Raw genomic sequence first — 21,646 nt, forward strand, 5'->3', positions numbered from 1 at the left:
AATCAACGTTCAATCAAATTTGGGTTTGGTACGAGATATCTCATAATCTATATACATATGTATGTTATAAAACGCAACAACTTAATCTTCAACTTAATCTTTAGATATAGCAATGCATGTGGTAGACCTCAGGTAGGAATCTAATCTTATCTGAATATGTCTATGGGTGGCTGTAGACACCATCATGTAGTATCCGTACATCCGCCTGATGGTAAGTGACATTGACATTGACCACACATGCCAATGTCACTTACCATCAGGCTGACTCTACTTAAGGTCGATCACAATTACTACCCCTGAGGATAAAGTAGGATCACAAATGCAGTGGCATTTGCAATTGTGACTACTGATGACTAAATTGAATAACCCGTTTGAACACAACTTTCTCAAAAATAGTTCAAAACTAGTGTCATAGTTCGTAATTTCTACCACTTTAATAACTTGCATCTATTAGTTAACACTTTGTTTTAGTAATTAGAAACAGCGTAAACCGTTTAATTGGTGTCTTCATATATCATGCAAATTTCCTTAAACACGTTCTCCTAAATTGCCCAAAGCAGCGATGTTTGTTGTAACTTATCTATGTATATAACCAAGAATATTTGTCTGTTTGTTTCCTTTTGATGTTTGGTTTTTTCCTTGATTTGTTTTTTTCAGTTTGTCTAAAATATTTATACTAAATCACGAATTTATTCGCAATTTTTCGTAATTTGTTGTAGACCCGCGGACAGTTTTAGATCAATACAATCATTTTACTATATGTGGCGCATGAGTCGTATCCCCGATTACGAAGGACAATATTTACTTAGAAAGTACAATTTATCTCTTATATTTTTAAAATAGGGATAGCTAGGGAATACCGGCATTACGACGCATACCAAGCTAAGAGGAGACTAAGCCGGAATGCGTCGTAATAGTAACCTCACCCTCTAAAGCGGGATTCACCAGCGCTTAAGACTTCTGTCATAAGGCAGAACTATGTTCGGAGATGGTGCATCACAAGTTCTACCACCTTCTACATTGGCATCACGCAGACGATGTCACAGGTAAAAGCTGGTATAATAATGTGGTCGGGTGCACATCACCCGGTTGGGCGCGCGGCGTGAAATCTATGCTTACGTGTAATCGCCCAATCTTAGATAATGCACTGTTTCGTACGAAGAAAGGTAAGGGTTAGGTACTCTCACTTCTTGTTTTAAATGAGTACACATAAAATAGTAGCAGCCGGAGTTAGTAAGTTAGGTAAAAATCTCTAATATACGGTTATTTGCACTTCACATCACACATACAGATCATAATAATATAGCCAAGCAACCACACGAATTTGTATAATTCGAAAATCTCTTTGAAAAGATTTCCAGACTAATTCTAACACTTAAATATTTGATTATTCAACTCTATTTATAAATTAGCAGTCTATAAATTACATCATCTAGGAATACATTTACATTACGTTTTTTTTTTTATTACAGAGCTGTAAAAATAGACATTATTCTTATCACTTGTAAGATGCTTATCTAGTTATTTATTATTATTTCAATCAAAAAATCTGCTTATTTCCCTTTGTATACGTGAAAGCCGAAAAGTAGAACTAACATTAATCTATAACTTTTCTCAAGGCTTAAACTATCATCTTCAGCCTACGTTAGTCCTCCTTAGTCACTCCTGGACATAGGTCCAGCTGTGGACTAACGTGGGCTGAGAAGGCCTATGCCTCTCCCAAGGTACGCCACTGAGCCCGGTCTTCGACTCTCCTCATCCAACTAGTTCCCGTCGCCCGGCGCAGATCGTCGCGCCTCCTTACAGGAGGACGTCCCACACTACGTTTGCTTAGACGCGGTCTCCACTCCAAGAGCCTTCTACTCCAGCGGTGGTCGGCTCTTCGACAGATGTGGCCGATGTAGCCGACAGATGTGGCAGGGTTTAAACTATATCCAAGTTTAATTTAACCAAAATCGGCTCAATGGTTTAGCCGTGAAAGCGTAACAAATACTTTCGCACTTATAATATTGTTATGGGTGGAATATGTAAATATTTACAGTTAACACATAGTAATCTCACGCCATCAATCATTGCTTATGCATTGCGAGCATTCCTCGTATAAGAGGCTGGTGACGTAATGGCATTTATGATACAGAAGTAGCAAACGAACAAGCAATTCACCAGATAGTAAGTAATAGGTACTGCCCATAAACATCCATGATCATTAAGTTTTCTTCCCTCTCTCCCTTGATGACTAAGTTTGAATGACTCTCCCTTAATAAAAGTGTCATCATCATCATCAACCCATTATTGTCCCACTGCTGGGCACGGGTCTCTTCTCAGAATGAGAAGGGTTAGGGCATAGTCCACCGCGCTGGCCAAGTGCGTATTGGTAGACTTCACATACCTTTGAGATTGTTTTTTTTTTTATAAATCTCTCAGGTATGCAGGTTTCCTAACGATGTTTTCCTTCACCGTTTTAAGCAAGTGATAATTAATTTCTAAAACGCACATAAATTTGAAAATCAGAGGTGCGTGGGATTTGAACCTCGGACCCCTCGATCGAGAGGCCGCGTTTCTTAACCACTAGGCTATCACTGCTTTTTAATAAAAGTGTAAGTGTAAGTAATCAGCAATGTAAGTGTCTCTCCCTTAATAAAACCCCTTGAACCAGGACATAGCAGAGCTTGGCAAAGCTATTCTAAAACAGAAACAGATGTTAAATCAAAAAGGTTCTATCATCTTGCAAAATATTATAATAAATAATTTTAATGGATTATAATTATTCACTTAGATGACTAATTCAATGACGTCACAAAAAAAAAGTGACGTTACACTTGATTAGTTGGATTGTATTGTCAATTGGCATTAAGATACACCACAGATAAAACATTTATCATTGGAATTATCGATTTATGTATGAAATAATGACGCCATCATCTCTGATAATGAACATTTTAAAGTAAATGCCGCAGACCATTGACATCTTCAAGTGAGCCCAAATATTGGCGTCCAAATATTAACGAATATCTATTACAAGTGAATAAGGTTTTATACACACAAAAGCAAGTACAGAAACACCCAGACCCATAGCAGAAATCTAAATTAATTATTTAGAACGGGGTTGACATTTCTGTTATTTTTGGGTTTACGACAAATAGCTATAGAACCAGAGTTGTAGATAATTTAATTTGAGAGTAATTGTTTTTACATTTTTTTCTGCGACGAATAGTTTGCCTGATAGAGCGTGAAAACCTTTTACAAGATGGCCGTCGAGACAAGAGTTGCGATCCCACAAGTTGGATCTAGGTATAGCCCTCCCTTGACATAAAAAAAATAAAATTGCTTGCTGACTTTTGCACACTCAGGAGTACTCAGGACCAAATTTTATAACATTTCAATGTACTAGTCGAACCATATCCTAACTTCCTTACCAATATATATATATATTATTTAATATTATAAATCCGAAAGTAACTCTGTCTGTCTGTCTGTCTGATTGTCTCTTCTTCACGCCCAAACCATTTAACCGATTTTAATGAAATTTTGTACAAATATAGTGTGAGATCCGAGAAAGGACATAGATAGTTTTGATCCCAGAAATCCCACAGGAACTAGGGATGGCGATCTAAGATCGATTAATCGGAGAAACGATCTTTTGCACCCAAAACATGGATTATTTTGATCGATATTAGTAAGGATTGAATCGTAAACTATGCATTTGATCAAGTGATGATCTTTAACAAAGTTGAAGGTACGAATTTAGTCTTATGTATGTTAGTATGTTATATTATTTTCTTTTAAACGCGGACGAAGCCGGCAAAAACTAGTTTTAAACAAGCCCTAAATGGAACAATTACCTAAATAACTACGATTTTAATAGTTAGCGTTATTAACTGTGATTTAATCGCAAGGGCGTTTAGTATAAGGGACAAGGGCATGACGTCAGCAGGATGAGTGGTCAAAGTCACTGACATAAGGAAAGGCCGTGGCATTTCACCACCAAGTGTTGTAGAACTTAGATGTTAGTAATTTACTTATTTTCTAGAATTGCTACATTTTCCAAATACTTACAGAAAGTTTTTTTTTTAATATTGGAGTACTAAACGAGTAGGTGAACCGCATACCTAGTGGCTACTGCCGCCCATGGACGTCTGTAATTTGAGGTTAATCACAGATTTATTTGCTCAGGAACCAGATGTAGACGTTTTTAATATGTCACTCAAATTGTTTTTGTATTATTGTGAAAATTTTATACATTTAAACATAACTTATTAATATTTCCTCTTGTATTTGTCTTAGCTTGTTGTGCGTGTTGGCTTTGCTGTAACTTTAAAGAAGTCCAAAACCGGTTTTCAAGAAATTTTGTACACATGTTGTCAGGGGTCAGAAAAGGTACCCTGTGTACCTCATGATCCTGGAAAAAAAGTACCGCTCTAAATATATAACAACCTCTGTGAGCCTCGGGTAAAAACTAGTAATTACAAAAACGATTCACAATATGGAGAAAAGTAAAAGTGTAGTCCGCTCTGAAGTTGTTGCGAGGAGGTGTAGTCATACAATTTACTATGGCGACGCGATTCATTTCTGTATTCACGGCGGACTATACAACATTTTTAAATTACACAAATACAGATAGGTCAAAAATCATTAAAATCCAGTTGGGCCTCTCTGGTTCTAGCAGCCTCATATATGATCAACATTATGTTTTAAGAAATATATAGGGTGTCCCGTAAGTACCACGATAAACTTAGGGAGAACATAGGTTCGAGTCTGAACTTTCAGAGAAAAAAAATACCTTAGTAATTCCTTAGTAAAGTGCTTTTTGCAGTATCGATTGTTTTATAATTTTTAAAAAATTCAGCCCGCTTCATCTTCCTTCCATAACTGCATAATGTACACATTTGGTGATGCAGTATTTATTTTTCTGTTAAAAACTATCAGATAGTTGGTCTACCACATTGAAATGTAAATTGGTTAAAACATGTAAAGGAACTATGAAAAAATAAGGCTATTTTTAGATTTTAATTTTTTTACATCTAAGCAGTCGGCTTTTTATTATAATTACCATGTACCCTTAAACATCTCATCCCAGTATCCATATAATATATGATAGCTAATAAAACAAAGTCTAGTCAATCAGCATCAGAGAAAACGATCAAGAAAGTTGTACAGATTGGGAACAGTTCAATAAAGTGCAAAAAGCTATCTCTCGCGTGTTTTAGTGCGAAATGCACAGTCATACTAAATTTCAATTATACGCCTATCACTCAACAGACGCTGTTTGGCGGCCATTTTGAATTGCGCCGTGTTCAATTTCAGCTAATAATTAGCTTTTTTATAATATAGGAGTAGCAGACGAACATGCAGTCCAGCTGATGGTAAGTGGCTACTGCAGTCCATGGAAATATGTAATCAACCCCAGTTAGGATTAGATTTTCCTACCTGAGGTCAGCCGTGGGCGGCCCATTGTATGAGTGCACTAGAAAATCGGCTAGCCGCGAGAAATGGCGAGACATCGTGTGGCGAACTACATCAGGCCCCCAGGAAAAACAAGAAACATGATGACCACGACCGCTTTGCCAAGAGTGCAGCGACAAAAAAGAAGACCTGAGGTCGGCCACAGATGCTCCGTTACCCCTGAGGACTTAGCTGGAACGCCTCGGTAAAGTATCTCTCCCTTACCACACCCTTCAAACCAGAACACAGCGGCAGTTAACACTGTTGTTATTAAACAGAAATTCCCGGAATTGTAGCCCCGGATCCCAAACGTGAGAGGCACTTTTCATACCTTTGGCTATCATTGCATTTTCTAAGTCCTATCATCTTTAAGTTTCACATCAAGATAAGATCCAATTCCATATCAAACATTCATAACGTAAGTATCAGATAGGAATACATTTCGAAACACCCAAATATTTCTGTAACCGCAGATAGTACTTATCTCCTGTCATGATATCAGATCAGGGAGAATTTCGACTATTACGAAGGTTATCTTCGTATTGACAAGGCAGATCTGCCATATGAGCGCCAGATTAACTGCAACAATATACGTAACTAAAAGTAGTTGTTTAATATATTTTTTAAGTTTGAAGTAACAAGCTACGGATTGGAAGTGGTCAATCTTTAACATCTGAACATCTTAAGCCAACTACAAATAGAACAGTTTGCACGTGAAGCCGATCAGAGATTTATATGTGAATAAAGAAGGGGCATTTCGATACCTTAATTCGCAAATCAGCCAACTCCACTTCATGTCAAAATGTTTTTTTATTTATTTTGAATTCGTTCTACGCCATTTACTATCAAAATAAGTAAAAAAACATTTTGACAAAAAGTTGAGTTAGCTGATTTGCGAATTAAGGTGTCGTTTTACAGAATACTTTGATCAGAAAAGTACTTGTTAAGTTATTACTGTCCAATGACTAATTATACGGATCGTCTACAAGTCTACTCTTCAAACCATAACACAGCAGCTTAACACTGCTGTAATTATGCAGAAATAGGTGTTACGCTGAAGCCACCGTCGGGCCACAAAGGGTTCTACTACCATCAAAAGTAATTCAATAACCTATATGACGAACCGCGTGGCGGAGCGGTCACCATACCGGTCTGACGCGCAGAGGGTCCCGGGTTCGATCCCGGACAGAAATCTAAATGATGAATTTAGGCTTCTGCTTCTGGGTCTGGGTGTTTGTGTATTTGTCTCTATGTGTGTCCATGGCACCCGCGATACAGGGAATCCTAGTGTGGGGCTGTGTAGAAAGCGTATAAAAATGCTTAATTGTTACCTCCTAATAGATAAACAAAGTAACGTAATTATTATTCGTAATGCAGTTGTAATATTTGATCTGTGCAACATCCTAATCTTACAGGTAGTTTTGGCGCGAAGGTCGTGGCCTTAGTGTTACACTCTCACTTCAGATGACAAAAACAACCAAGTCATAATTTTACTATTTCAGACTAAAACAAAAAATATTAAGTAAGAACGTAATCCGGTTAATGTAACAGTTTAGTCAGAATAAGTAAGACTTACATGAATATAAGGCTTCTAGAAGTGTTTTTAGAACTTAAATGAATACGATATGACATACAAAAATATATATGTATTACTAAATTGACAGTACTTTGCATCAAATTTAAAAATACCAATTATCTAATGTATATTTTTATTATATTTTAATGAATTTATAATAACGTATAGTCCGCGTCAAACTGCTAGTCCGCTCTGAAGTTGTTGCGCACAACTACAAGCATATATTCCGGAGCAACGTAAGGGCATACTAACGCAGCTATGTACCCGTGGGCGAGAGCGGGCAGCGGAGGGTGCCGGGAGGCCCGCGCTGTCTTCGTCCCGCTAATATCTACAATTTGCTATTCGACGCGACTCGTTTCTATATTCAGAGCGGGCTATAATCACAGTATAAGGTATATATATATCCTTGTGCTATAATTCTCCTTGTAACGATTATAAGTGAATCTACTTGTTTGTTGTAATCTCTACTTTGTTTAATAATAGGTTCACGCACCACTAGACATTTTTAATCTCTGTAATTCTGAAAATTATATCAATTCAGTTTATAATATTTCTAAAATCTCAGATAAATCGCAAGTCTAAATTCAAATCGAGATGCATCACTTGAAAATTCCCATTTTAATGTTTGTAAATACCGTAATAAGTTAAGTCATAATTAGCTATTATAATGTTTAATTGGAGAAGGATTTGTAAAGATAAATTAAGTGTCTGTCCGTGATTACAATATGCGAGTGCCTACCTGTAATTTGTGCTTCAAGATGTAAAATACTATTATTTAATTAAACAGTGAGACGAAATAAGTACTTCTTTATTTATATTTTCTGAACTCTTAATAATATACAAATACCAAATGTTTTTGTTAGTTTGTCCGTTAAAGATATTAAAGGAATAAAATAGCATAAACTTAAAATGTATATAATAATATATCTAAAAAATTTAGACAAAATTGCACCTATATAGAAGAAACCAAACGAAAAGCGTATGGAAAATTTAATAGCTGTTTTTCTTCTAATAACCATTGATTATCATAATTTTAAAATTAAAATCAAATTAACAAAAACAATTTCTAATGTTATTTTTCACGGTCGGTGGTTACGTTAGAAAACTTATTCCGCCATACTTTATTTAAATGTATATTTCGTTCGTGATTGGGTAACATTTAAAAATAAACAAATTATTCATACGAGTATTTGATTATGGTCGAAAAGTCATAATATTAAAAAATTTAAGTAATATGACTGCAATGTGAATTAATTTTATGATTACTGCATACTATATGCTTATTTTGTATACACAATATACACATACTCAAATTATATTATAGCGTGCATACTATGTTTTTAATATGTTTTTAAATTTTAAATATCTTTCAAAACGACAGATATGAAGGTCTTTTTCTGTTGATTTTACCTGCATATTTATATGTAACAAATCACATTTTAAGGACCCAACACATTTTTACCGAGAAATGTAGTCTATTATTGCAAATCCAAATATTTTTTCTAAAAATCTACGACTTCTTAACATTTTTATTGTAGAAATGGAAAACTTTTTTTTACAAAATGGCGCTTATTAAGATCACAAAACAAAAAATAAACAATAATCTTCAAACAATACTATTTTTTATTTTCACGCAATTTCTTATATTTCAAACATAAAGAACCGATATTATTCCTCTAAACACTTACAAAGCGTACTAATAACAAGTAAATTTTGAGTATTAACCCGTATCATTACAAACTTAACTTAAAATTCAACATACGCAATCGCGGTCTGAAATGTTAGAATCGTCAGTTACGCAATTTGCTTTGCGAACGAAATTGTATGAATCACGCCAGGCATTCTGTATTCCGGTCGCAAATAAAAACTTATTTAGCCCCGTATTGCCTTACATTGCGATTTACAAGTTATTCGCTTATAGATTTCGTATAAATAGAATCGGCGAAAGTACTTTAAATAGTCATGTAAATGGATTTGGGTATTTTTTTATAATATGGGAGTAGCAGACGAGCATGCATTCCACCTGATTCCACCTCAACCCCAGATAGGATTAGAAATTCCTACCTGAGGTCGGCCACCGATGCGCCGCTACCCCTGAGTGCTAAGCTGGAACGCCTCGGAAAAGTATGTCTTCCTTACCACACCCTTCAAACCGGAACACAGCAGCTCCTAACACTGCTGTTATTAGGCAGAAATAGGTGTTGCGGTGGTGCCGCCGGAGTCGAACCACAAAGGGTTCTACCACCTTCGTATTTACTTGAAGAATGGGCGTAATCACTACTGACACATTTGTTTTCTATTGAAGTGTTTTTAATTGAGGTAACAACCGAGTATACAGCCTATCTGATGGTAAGGTAAAGTTTTAAGGTGGTAGAACCCTTTGAAGTCAGACTCCAAAGTACCACCGCCGCACTTATTTTTGCCAATAATAGCAGAGTTAAGCGCTGTTGTGTTCCACATTTAAGGTTGCGGTAAGAGAGACATACAACATAGTCCTCAGGGATAGTGGGGCATCTGTGGCAGACTTTGGGTAATAATCCAATCTTATTTATGCTTGATTGCAAATGTCCATGGTCCGCAGTAGCCACTTACCGTCAGGTGGAGTGTATGCTCGATTTACTTCAATGTAATAAATAAATAGGGTATTTGCATTAGACCTTTAACATTTCAGCCACAACACGTACCTCTGAGTCAGAAGTCAGAACAAACAAAACGAATCCGAGGACTTTTCCTTTGTTACCGTTCAGACCGGGCAAGGTTTTTGCACTAAACAATGTAAGTTAAGAAGTGTTTCAAGACTTGTTCGGAATTTAGCTGCCTGAAATATTACGTCAGTATATCCGCTGTAGTTTGTTATATCTAAGTTATAGTATCATATTTGTAACTATAATAGTTTAGTTAACTCTCGAAATAAGTTCCCGAAAATAAGGAAAAAAAGAAAATGTCATCTGTAAAGAGATTCTAAAGTCATTTAAGATAATAACTTTTTTATGTTTTCCATACAACTGTTAAAATTCTAATTTTATTTAAATGGGACCCACTGTATCTGTATTCTGTATGCGTCAGTTACATTTATAATTATATTTTCGGTTGAGATATCACCGAATCATCGCCAAGAAAAATAAATACACGTAAAAATATGCTCTCACTTTTGGAAGATCGATTAAAACCATAATTATATTCCCGTTGAAGTTGTTTAACAACTTAACACATCTAGATTTTTAATAATTAACCCTAAGGACACTTTTATGGTTACCTGATCAAAATTGTTACCGTCGTTTTTGAACATTTGCAACAAGAGAGGAGTAACTTTTTGAACGTTTCTGAAGGAGAGATCCTGTTGGAACCTTATGGAATAGCGCTCTCAAAAACCTTAGGAGGGACTTTAATCCACATCTTGCAAATATGTTATATCTTTATGCCTATGCATAATCTATTATAGAAACACTTTAATAAAGAAATTATATATGCACTTCACTTTTATAAATGTAGCCTACAAATCCAATTTGGCCAAAACAATAACCGTGCAAGAGGTGTAGCAAAGTGTGTTAACCCACAAGTCTTGATTTTATGCCCTGAGGCAGTGTGACCTCGAAAAAATACCGGTCACCTTATAAATGGTGTTCTAAGAGAAATGTACTTCCGAGGTTCGCTTCATAACTTATTTTAGTTTCGTTTACAATTTTTATTGTTGACATTCATTTAATTTCAATGTATTAAATTTCAATTTCAATACATTTTCATTTATCTAAGTTCTTATTGATTGTATAAAATTGTATATTCTTATCTTATATTTAATGTAAATTATAATCTTAATTTAATTATATTTTTATTTATTAGACCGTCAATTCTGTTAATGCCATGTTCAGTGTTCACCTATAATTGTGGCTATACTTATTTATTTCAACTTCTGCAATGTAATTTATATATGTGTATGCTACGCTGGTGAACCTTTAATAAATTAATACATTAAATAAATTATACGCAAAATATTTAGTGTCATTGTAAAGAATAATAATATTCCTTCGTGTGTATATGTGTTAAATAAGAATATAGACATTTTCAGACCTTCCTATCGTAATGTATCAAAAATAATGATAACCGAGTAATATGAAATACGGTCTCGCATTTTAGGTTTAGGTTTCGAAAACGAGATACGACAATCAGATTTCAGTAAAGCACATAGGGTATTTGTTATCCCAAAAAAGTATCCTTCTCAAAAGATATATAAAACTTGAAGATGGTAGAACTCTGTGTTGTTTAATTCCGGCGGCACCGCCGCCCCACCTATTTCTACCTAATAACAGCAGTGTTAAGCGCTGCCGAGTTCTACTTTAAAAGGTGTGGTAAAGTTTACATATCGTACTTTTCCGAGGCATTCCAGCTTCTTACAAGTAGTGGCGGATCTGTGGCCGACCTCAGGTAGGTATCTAATCTTATCTAGAGTTGATTGCAGATGTCCATTTGCGGCAGTGGCCACTTACCATCAGGTGGACTGCATGCTCGTCTGCTACTCCTATATTATAAAAGAACTTTTAAGGTGCCACTTACCAATCGATGCCATCGATCTATTGTAGCATGGGCACAGGTCGTAAACAATAAATACTGAATATGCATGTACTTATCGCGTGCCTGTAACTCATCAAAAGCCTCTGACACGCTTCGACTTAACACATTAGCATAATTAACATCGTTTTTAACTTCTTGGTACACTCCGCAATCCGCAGGTTTCTTCATATCAGGAACGGACCAAGCATTAAGTAGGGATGTGAAAAATCGATTTTATAGTAATCGTTTATGTTTGTGTAATAATCGAACTTTATTATTACTTTTTTTAAATAATCGATTACGATTTTTTATGAACCTAAAATCAGAGGGCAAATTTAGTGCCGACTGATTTTTTTCTCAATGTCACGGACTACCGACAATTTCTTTTATCAGCCATTTTAGCGTTCAGTTTAAATCGTTTAAATGTTTCCATGATTAATTGTTTTCGTAATCGTTAATCGTTTCGTAATTTATATAAAAAAATAAAAGTCGATTATTATTTAATCGATGTTTTCATTTGTTGTCACATCCCTATCATTAAGTATGATAAATAACAGCTTCTAAGTATTAAGTCAAATTTACATAGACACTAGTACTCCAACACAAAACAAGTAGCATTTTTTAATAATAAGCATAGTGAACCTGTATTACATTTAAAAAATCCTCTTGATTGAGGAAATAGAACAAAGTTGTATAATTAAGATTATAACTTAACTACAGCCTGTTTTTCTTTTCTTTTTATAAAATCTAAGAAGCATACGAGCATGCAGTCTACCTGATGACTTTTTTTATAATATAAGAGTAGCAGACGAGCATGCAGTCCACCTGATGGTAAGTGGCTACTGCCGCCCATGCACATTTGTAATCAACCCCAGATAGGATTAAACATTCCTACCTGAGGTCGGCCACAGATGCGCCGCTACCCCTGAGGATTACGCTGGAACACCTCGGAAAAGTCTATCTCCCTTACCACACCCTTCAAACCAGAACACAGCAGCGCGTAACACTGCTGTTATTAGGCAGAAATAGGTGTGGCGGTGGTGCCGCCGGAGTCGAACCACAAAGGGTTCTACCACCTTCAATGATAAGTTACTGCAGCCCAATCTGTGACTAATTCTAAATAGTACAGATTAGGCGACTCTTCGCAGAACTAACCGGAATCCAGCAATGCAATTTATCAGTAACAAGCAGAAATAGAAGCGTCACTTCTCAAGCGTCACATCACTAGAATCATTTATAGATTATGCATGTAGGTTATATTTGACTTTTTATAATAATATGCACAGTTATAAATGTTACGATTGCACAAAAAAGTATTTTGGGATCCAGTATGTTAGCTAATTTAAGCATATTTCATGCATATGATTTATGCACTAACAGATAATTATCGTGTATCTATTACTGTGCACGAAATTTGGCATATATGAATAGAAAATTAAATGCTGCGATATGTTGATTATACTATTGCTAATGAACAGCAAGGTTGATTTAATTAGTGACAAACAGATGACTTCGACGTCTACCAATTCGCACTTGGCCAGCGCGGTGGACTATGGCATAATCTGAGTTCTGAGAGGAGACCCGTGCCCAGCAGTGGGACAGTAATGGGTTGATGATGAAGCATATACGGTAGCATTTACTGCCATCAGGTGGACTACATGTTGGTTTACTTCAATATTATAGAAAATACAGTGAGTATTTTACATATCAATAACAAATATCATCAAAGTTTCCTTTAATATTTCGACTCCTCCAAATTATAAATATATAATATCGTAACTCTAAAATGACAACTTTACAGGAGTGTTTCAAAGTTCCAAATATGCTAAAATGCGAATAAAATCTGCATTTCTGCAGGTATCTTTATGAAATTTGGTATATATGTTTTATTTTATACGCCTTATAACGTTACTTATGTCGACAAAACAAATTAAAATAAGGCAATTTATGCAATTAAAACGAAAGGTACTTTTATGAGTTACGATATATACGTAGGAGGTCGATTTGTGGCTTATAAAACATTCCCATACATTATATAAACTACTTTCATACAGTCGCTTAACGTGTAACTTACGCTAATTCTTCCAGTTAAATAATAATGTCAGGCATTAGATAGATATTACAGTAAACATAATGTTTAACAGAACAGTGTAATTACACGAAAAACGAGCGACGACAAACGGTTAACGACATACAAGAATGACGACACTTCGTCAACTTTATTGCTTGTTTCATTACAGTGTCATTTTCATTGACTTAGATTTTTTTGCTGCGCTAAAGACCAAAGCATGAGAATGTGAATCCATATAAACAACCTGCTAGTGAGAAAGAGATGCCCATTTTTTTTGTTGACGAGGGGGAAACCTTCAAAAGATACCTGACGCCGTGGGAGCGACGCTGCGTTATGTGGGACTTTTACCGCACTAAAATCCACCCGGTAGCCGTCCTCTGCGTTTGGTGGAGAACTCCGGGATCTCCAGCGGAACGCAACCGGAGTCCTCTTAACGCGATGCCCTTCTATCGGGCTCTGCCCTGGGGGAGCAATTTACGCTCCTCTCACATGCCCTGGTGATTACAGTGATATGCGACCACACAAACCGCTGTCCTTCCCGGGGTCGCTTGCTGGACGGTTTGAGCTCCCACTCTTGCCGTCCGCAACCCCAGATAAGGGTTGTTCACCCTTAACATTTTTTTATTTATATGGCAACACAACGAGTCAGCTAGTTTTATATTTATGGTTCATTTACAAGCTTTGATGATAAATACTTGTTTACCTTCTAAATATCACAAGTAATAATTTTAAGGTCGCATTATTGCAATGTAATGTAATATGATTGCGATAGAAAGACGCTAATGAAGACAACATTATCAAGTGTCAAATAAAATGTAATTACAGTCGAATGTACAGTAATAAAATTGGAAATTAACATAGCAATAATAAATATAAATTTTAAGGCTTTTCTATATAAAATGATGAACTTATAATGTATTTTATCGTTAATTTTTTTGTAATCTTATTAATTCTTATTCAACGTTTATAATCTTTGCTTTGTTCGGCCTTTCTCGTAAAACATCCTTGCTAAAGACCAAAGGAAATCAATGTTTTTCTACCATTTTATCCTTTTCAGGGTTTTACCCAAACCGTAAAAATAATTCCTATTACTAAGCCTCCGATGTCTGTTCATCTGCCACATTTATATGTTTCGGCTTTTTTCGCTTTATATATGTATTGAAGCGTCATATGTAAACAGTTAACATATTCACGATGCAATTACTTCTATGGTTGCTATTACAATAAATACTAAAAATAAAAAATAAATGAAAATATGGTAGAACGGAACCCGTATGTGAGTTCGACTTGCACTTGGCCAATTATTTTTAGTAACGTTTATTTCAAATTGTGAAACAGTAGGAACCCAAACAGTTACTTTTTAGCAAACAATGTAAACACGCCCGGTCACAAGCGAGATAAAACACAAGACGAATTAGGGCTGCCACATTTTGGAAAAAAAATAGTATTTCTTTCAAAACACTGTAAAAATATAGTACTTTATGAAAAATTAAATAGGTAAGACCTTGTTTTTTTCGACTTCTATTATATTCTATAAGACGTAAATTTCTCTAAGTTTTTTTTCGTCGACCTATTTCTAAATATTGAAAATAACTGCTCATTATGTCATTTCGTGAGAAATATCAGAATTACCAATGACATTTTCATTTAATTGTAGTACTTTTCGTACTTATTTTTTTATAATAATACATTGTATGAATGACTTAAAACTTCGATATAATATAGGTGGAACCTCAGGAATATCTAATCCTATCTGGGGTCGATTACAGATGTCCATGGGCGGCAGTAGCCACTTACCATCAGGCGGACTGCATGCTAGTCTGCTACTCCCATATTATATAAAAAAAGGTGGTGACCCTATAAGAACCTACCCGACCGGTGCCGTCGTGAGGTCACGCTGGGAAATCCAGTTCCGTGAGCTATACGTTTCTGGCAGACCGACGTTGGGATGTTTTGTTTTATAGATTTAATGTACTTTATATAATATAGGAGTAGCAGACGAGCATGCAGTCCTCCTGAAGGGAAGTGGCTACTGCCATCCATGGACATCTGTAATTAACCCATGATAAGATATTCCTACGCGAGGTCGACAACAGCGCCGCTACCCCTGAGGACTAAGATGGGATGCGTGGAAAAAGTATGTCTCCCTTACCACATCCTTCAAATAACAACACAGCAGCGTTTAACACTGCTGTTATTAGGCAGAAATAGGTGTGGCAGTGGTGCCGTCGGAGTCGAATCACTGAAAGTTCTACCGCATTTAATCTTCATTCAGACTTTATCATCAACTCATTACTGTCCCACTACTGGGCGGGTCTCCTCCCAGAATGGGATTAGGCCATAGTCCACCGCGCTGGCCAAGTGCGGATTGGTAGAATTCACATACCTTTATTATTGATACAGGTTTCCTCTCGATGTTTTCCTTTAGCGTTTTTATAAATACACACATAACTTTTAAAACACAAACTAACACACAACTCTTGGTAATTGCCACAAACCAACCAATAATTGACAGTTGGTAGAACTCTGTGGTTCGACTCCGGCGGCACCACCGCTACACCTATTTCAGCCTAATAACTGCAATGTTAAGTGCTGCTGTGTCCTGGATTGAAGGGTGTCAAGGGAGACATTTATCAGAGGCGTTTTAATTTAGTCCTTAAGGGGTAGCAAACCTGTTGCCAAACTCAGTTAGGAATCTAATCTTAGCTGGGTTACACATTTCCATGCATACACATCAGGTGGATCGCATGCTCCAATGCTACTTAATTTTCATTAAAAAACATTTTTTTCTAAAAATACCGTTATTTCAGCTGAATTTACGCGCGATAAAGTATGCGTCAGTGTTTTCCTTATCACCTTATCATGAAATGCATTAGCTGTATACATTGTATGGACGTGATATGATCGTGTTTCAGTTATCGCGTAATAACTATAGGAAAGTAACAGTATTGTTTATTATTCCACCTTGCGGACATTTTGCGCTAATATACGGTGGTAAATCGTATTTTTTATTTAATTATTTATTTATTTATAGACAAAACAACAGCATAACATACAAACATTCATATACATATCATTCACGAGATATAGGCCAGTATGCATGCCAACTACTAAAATGTACATCAATCGCCAATCTTCCGGTACAAATATCTTATCCTATCTGGAGTTGATTACAGACGTCACCGGGCGGCAGTAGCCACTTACCATCAGGTGGACTGCATACTCGTCTGCTAGTCCATATTATAAAAAAAAATACTGGACTATTTTCAACATCCCGAAGTATGTTGAAAATAGTCCAGTATTATCAAGCATATAAGTATATTTAAGTTTTATAAGATCACAACGGTACTTCGTGTAATCTGCACTTGACATACTTATATCCGAGATATATCGAATGATGAAAGTTAAACTAAAGGTGGGTGCTGACCAAGATAGTTTACCAGTAATGTAACAGTTCAGAAACGAGCATAAGGTGTAAAAAATATAGCATTATTTTCCGTAAAATATGTTCGATACTTTGACTCATCAACTATCTAAAATCATATGTACCTGAAGTTACTAATTAATAGATATTACTTAATAACGTCTAGATATAAAGAAAATGAGGCTTCAGTATAATAATAATTTTCAAAATACTTATTTTCCATTTTATTAGCACTCATATTATAATCTTATTTGTATGTTACCAGACCATAAAAAGACTTGTAAAATTTAGAGACTGCCTGATCCGATTTTGACGTAACTTTCGCGAGAGATTAGGGTAATTTTCAGACAATATTATTTAAAATACAAGTTTCAAAACTTGGATAAAATTTGAACCGAGAAGCTCGTACAAAACAGAAGAAACAAAAAATACTTGGTGAAAATATTAATAACTCGCCGTTAAAAGAATTCCTTCACAGATTACAAATAAGAATAAATACTATCTTCATATTTATGTAATTTCCAACCGTAGAATGCCGAGTGTCAATCAAACGAAATCTTATAGCAATATCTTATCTACGTTTCTTATTTTGATACCGACACTAGAGTGGTATATTATTGTGTTACTTGATAAGGCATTTGCTATTTTATTTAAAGAACTAGCTGACCCGACAAACGTTGTGTTGCCATATAAATAAAAAAATGTTAAGGGTGAACAACCCCTATCACTTAGGGGGATGAAAAACAGATGTTGGCCGATTCTCATAGATACCGGATAAGCACAAAAAATTTCATCAAAATCGGTCAAGCCGTTTCGGAGGAGTATGGCAACGAAAACTGTGACACGAGAATTTTATATATTAGATTAAAATTGACTTTACGGTTACGTTTTAACTTCCCCGCAATAAAAATAAAGATAGTAGAAACGTTTAAAGGCTCCACCGCCACACCTATTTCTGTTATAACATCAGTTTTAAGAGCTGTGTTCTGGTTTGAAGGGTGTGGTAAGGGAGACATACTTTTCCCAGGCATTCCAACTTAGTCCTCACGGCGACGCACCTGTAACCGACCTCAGATAGAACTCTAATCTATCTTTGGTTGATTCTAGATCTATCAACGGTAGTGATCACTTGCCAGCTGATGGACAGCATGTTTATTTACTTTTATAGAAAACTTTACTTCCTAATTAGTTATATCCTGTATCCTTGCCTACAGATCCAATAAAACCGATTCATCCGTTATCAAATTCAACTTAAAATACCCAAAAACCAGATCTTATTTTGCATAAGCACAAATGAGCTGAGAAAATGGCAGACAATTTACATTTTAAATCTTCCGTCTGTTCTAAATACATATATTATGCACTTTAAAGTTCAATATGTACATAAAAATATAATATTTTATTTGATAATTAACATGATATGTCATTCAATATTTTAATTGCAGCCTCAATGTTCTATTTTTTCTCAAGTAAGTTTTTTATTTTAATTTTAAAAGCCGGTATAGTCCACGTAAAACTGCTAGTCCGCTCTGAGTATTGAAATGAATCGCGTCACCATAGCAAATTGTATGACTACACCTGCTCGCAACAACTTCAGAGCGGACTAGCAGTTAGGCGCGGACTATACGTATTGGTAATATCACTCTATGAGAGCTTAAAATTCATTATTTTATTATTGTTTTACGGCTGTTATTACATTTTTATTAAAAATATCGCCAAACAAAGATGGTAATTCAACAATTTCTGCCCACTAGAAGCACATAAATCGATTACTTGATTGCTAATTCTTCTAGTTATAAGTCAGTCTTTATTGCCTTAATTACAAAACTGGTTTAAATTCTTTAATTACGTTTCTATGATAATAACAAAACAAATAAACTTTTAAATAAAGTTGCTGAAATCTTATAAATGTATATATTATCGTAAAATTGAATATTCGTTACTACATGAGATCTATTTTTTAAGATTTCGGGATAATTAATGAATAAGTTTAGTGAAAAAATACGAGATCATCAGAATATCATACCTTTCGTTAAATATACCTTCTTATCTAAATCGTTTAAGTATTTCTGAGAAATCGGCGAACATAAAAAGCATACAGCAGCGTTGAGTAAAAAAACCTTTTAACGTCGGTATTTATTCAGATATTCAGGCAAAAAAGAAGAGTGAAAAACAATATTGATAAATTAAGATATAATAATTAAGATATAATTATTAAAATAAATAATAGTAATTTGAATTCGACTCAAAGTCCACCTTTTATTTGGAGGCCTTACGTTCATATCCCAGGCACCTCAGACTTTTGAGTCATTGTGTTTTATTTCTTCAGTTTAAAAAATAAACAGTGTTTAGTTGGGTGCCCTGGGCTAAAATCACCGGCACCATGTTGTTTTAAAATTACATGAATGTTAGAAATAATTTCTCGCATTTCTACAATGAAGAAAACATTGTGAAAACCGGCATTAGACGATGTTTCTTAAAGAGTTCTCACAACTGTGTGAAGTCTACCAATCTTAGATTAGTCACAGATGCGTTCCGTAGGAGATCCCGGAGTCCTCTTGGCAACGTAGAGGACGGCCGCACTAAAAACCCCCCGATGGTTTTAGTGCGGTTAAAAATCCCACATAACCCTGTGTCGCTTCCACGGCACCGGGTACCTTTTCAAGGTTTCCCCCACGTAAACAAAACAAAAAAAGATTAGTCACAAATGCGTTGCTAGCCGTGAGGACTGGAGACTAACTTGGAACAGTTCATAATGTTTGCCATACCACACCCTCCAAACCAAAACACAAACGCTTAACACTGTTTTTATTAGCCAGAAATAAGTGTGGCATTGGTGCCTTCGGAGTCGAACCACAACGAGTTCTACGTCAATCTTATAACAAAAATGTCTTCATTTTTAGATAAATGTATAGTTTTGTTGTGAATAAAACAGTTATATACGACTGTAAGGAATAACGTGAGTTTCTTATCGTCTTTCATCACGCGAGCCGTTTATTTCCGTAACGTTTTACACAATATCCCTGTAATAAGAGTAATTAAGAAAGAATATACGTTAACTTAAGTAAATTTCAAAGAAACAATGTGTTGATTTTATCTTAAGTTTGTAATGATCATTGTTTATATTACCAATAAGAAAATAATATGTTTTTACAGAGTTGTTGATCGTAGATGCATTATTACTATTTACCATATTATAAAATGTAAAATTTACATTTGTTTACATCGTTTACATTGTAAACGAACATCTATTATAAGTACATGTAGGTTTACATTTTTTGTATTAGAACTGTAATAATTCTTATTTGAAGCCACGTCTACGAATATCGGGCAATATCGGGGCGATTGTCTGAATCGAATTCACAGACCAGTGGCGCAACTGGCGTAGTCAACATGCGACGTAGAAGGTTCTAGGTTCATTTCTTATTAAATAAATGCTAAATTTAGAACGTTGTTTGTTTGTTTACTTATCTTTCTATGTGCTCATGACACCACATTTATAGTGTAAAAAATATGTAGAAACCGCTATTTTACCGACATACTCGTACATCTTTATAAGGACTACTATATATTCAGGATTTCTATGCTTGTAGATCCTGACTCGTGATCTTAAGTTGTGGGTTTTTCCAGTGGATCAATTTGCTGCTGCATCAAAGAACCTTAAAATCATATAACTTACTGCTAAATAAGTCTTAGAATCATATCACTTACCTCAAGTTTTTTGGAGTATTCCTCTGTAACACGCTCCTGCTCCTTCTTCAACTCCTCATTCTTCTCCAACAACGCCTTCCCCAGCTCAGCAGCGAGCAGCAAATCAGACTCTTTTTGCTGGAGCTGGCTCCACACATCCGGTTCAGCACTCCTGTCAATCGTATCTCTAGAACTAGCCATCTCTTTCACGTAATCTTCTAAATCCTCGTAAAAATGCTCATCTGATATACTGAGAACTGGTTTCCTGTTCGCACTGCGGCTCCTACTCCGTTTGGGTACACTGGACCGCTTTATTCCGCGCCCGACGAACTCTGTTTCAACACTTATAAAACCCGGCGAACTATCCGGTGGCTTCGTACATATATTTCTACTTCTACGATCCGCACTACAGTCACCAGCCATTTATTCACCACTAAAAGGCACGGAAAGAAACACTTCACGAAACTAACTTTGCACTATTTTGGTGTAGTTGCTCTTTTTGAACAATTTGTCGAACGCCTGTTGGATCTTAACGGGTTTCGGTAATTTGATTTGTTTGAAAATGTTGGTAGGGATTTCGAAATCCTTTTTTAGGGCCATTATAATGAGATGGACGCACTGTTTATTATCATTTCACGGCACTAGTCGGCTGTTATGTCGATTATTGCGCGACGAAGCAACGCCGTTACCTCGACGACGGCTTGGACACAACAAAGCGCTGTGAATGTGAACTAAGCCACCGAGAACGAGGTGGCGTGGAACGAACCTCGACTATCATAGATTATGTTGTGTCAAGAGGGTTAAGTAGGAAGGTATATTTTAGTTGAACAATCATGTTATTTACTTTCTGTCATGGAATGTTTGCCACTATCTACGTTTAGTCGGAGCTTAGAAA

General features: G+C 35.7%; 1 protein-coding gene across 1 annotated transcript in view; it reads right to left on the reverse strand.

Moving 5' to 3' along the window:
- LOC140746433 (bicaudal D-related protein homolog) overlaps positions 1 to 21,321 on the reverse strand; it is a 110,507-nt gene extending 89,186 nt beyond the window's left edge. Inside the window, exon 1 of the mRNA XM_073078574.1 lies at positions 20,773 to 21,321. Within this exon, the coding sequence (XP_072934675.1) occupies positions 20,773 to 21,174 (402 nt within the window). The 5' untranslated portion in view covers positions 21,175 to 21,321. The remainder of the gene's footprint in view (positions 1 to 20,772) is intronic.
- Between the last annotated feature and the right edge of the window lie 325 nt (positions 21,322 to 21,646).

The sequence above is a fragment of the Epargyreus clarus genome, unplaced genomic scaffold (assembly GCF_041222505.1).
Source record: "Epargyreus clarus isolate Ecla_fem2 unplaced genomic scaffold, WU_Ecla_fem_2.2 ptg000012l, whole genome shotgun sequence".
In the NCBI taxonomy this organism is placed as follows: Eukaryota; Metazoa; Arthropoda; class Insecta; order Lepidoptera; family Hesperiidae; genus Epargyreus; species Epargyreus clarus.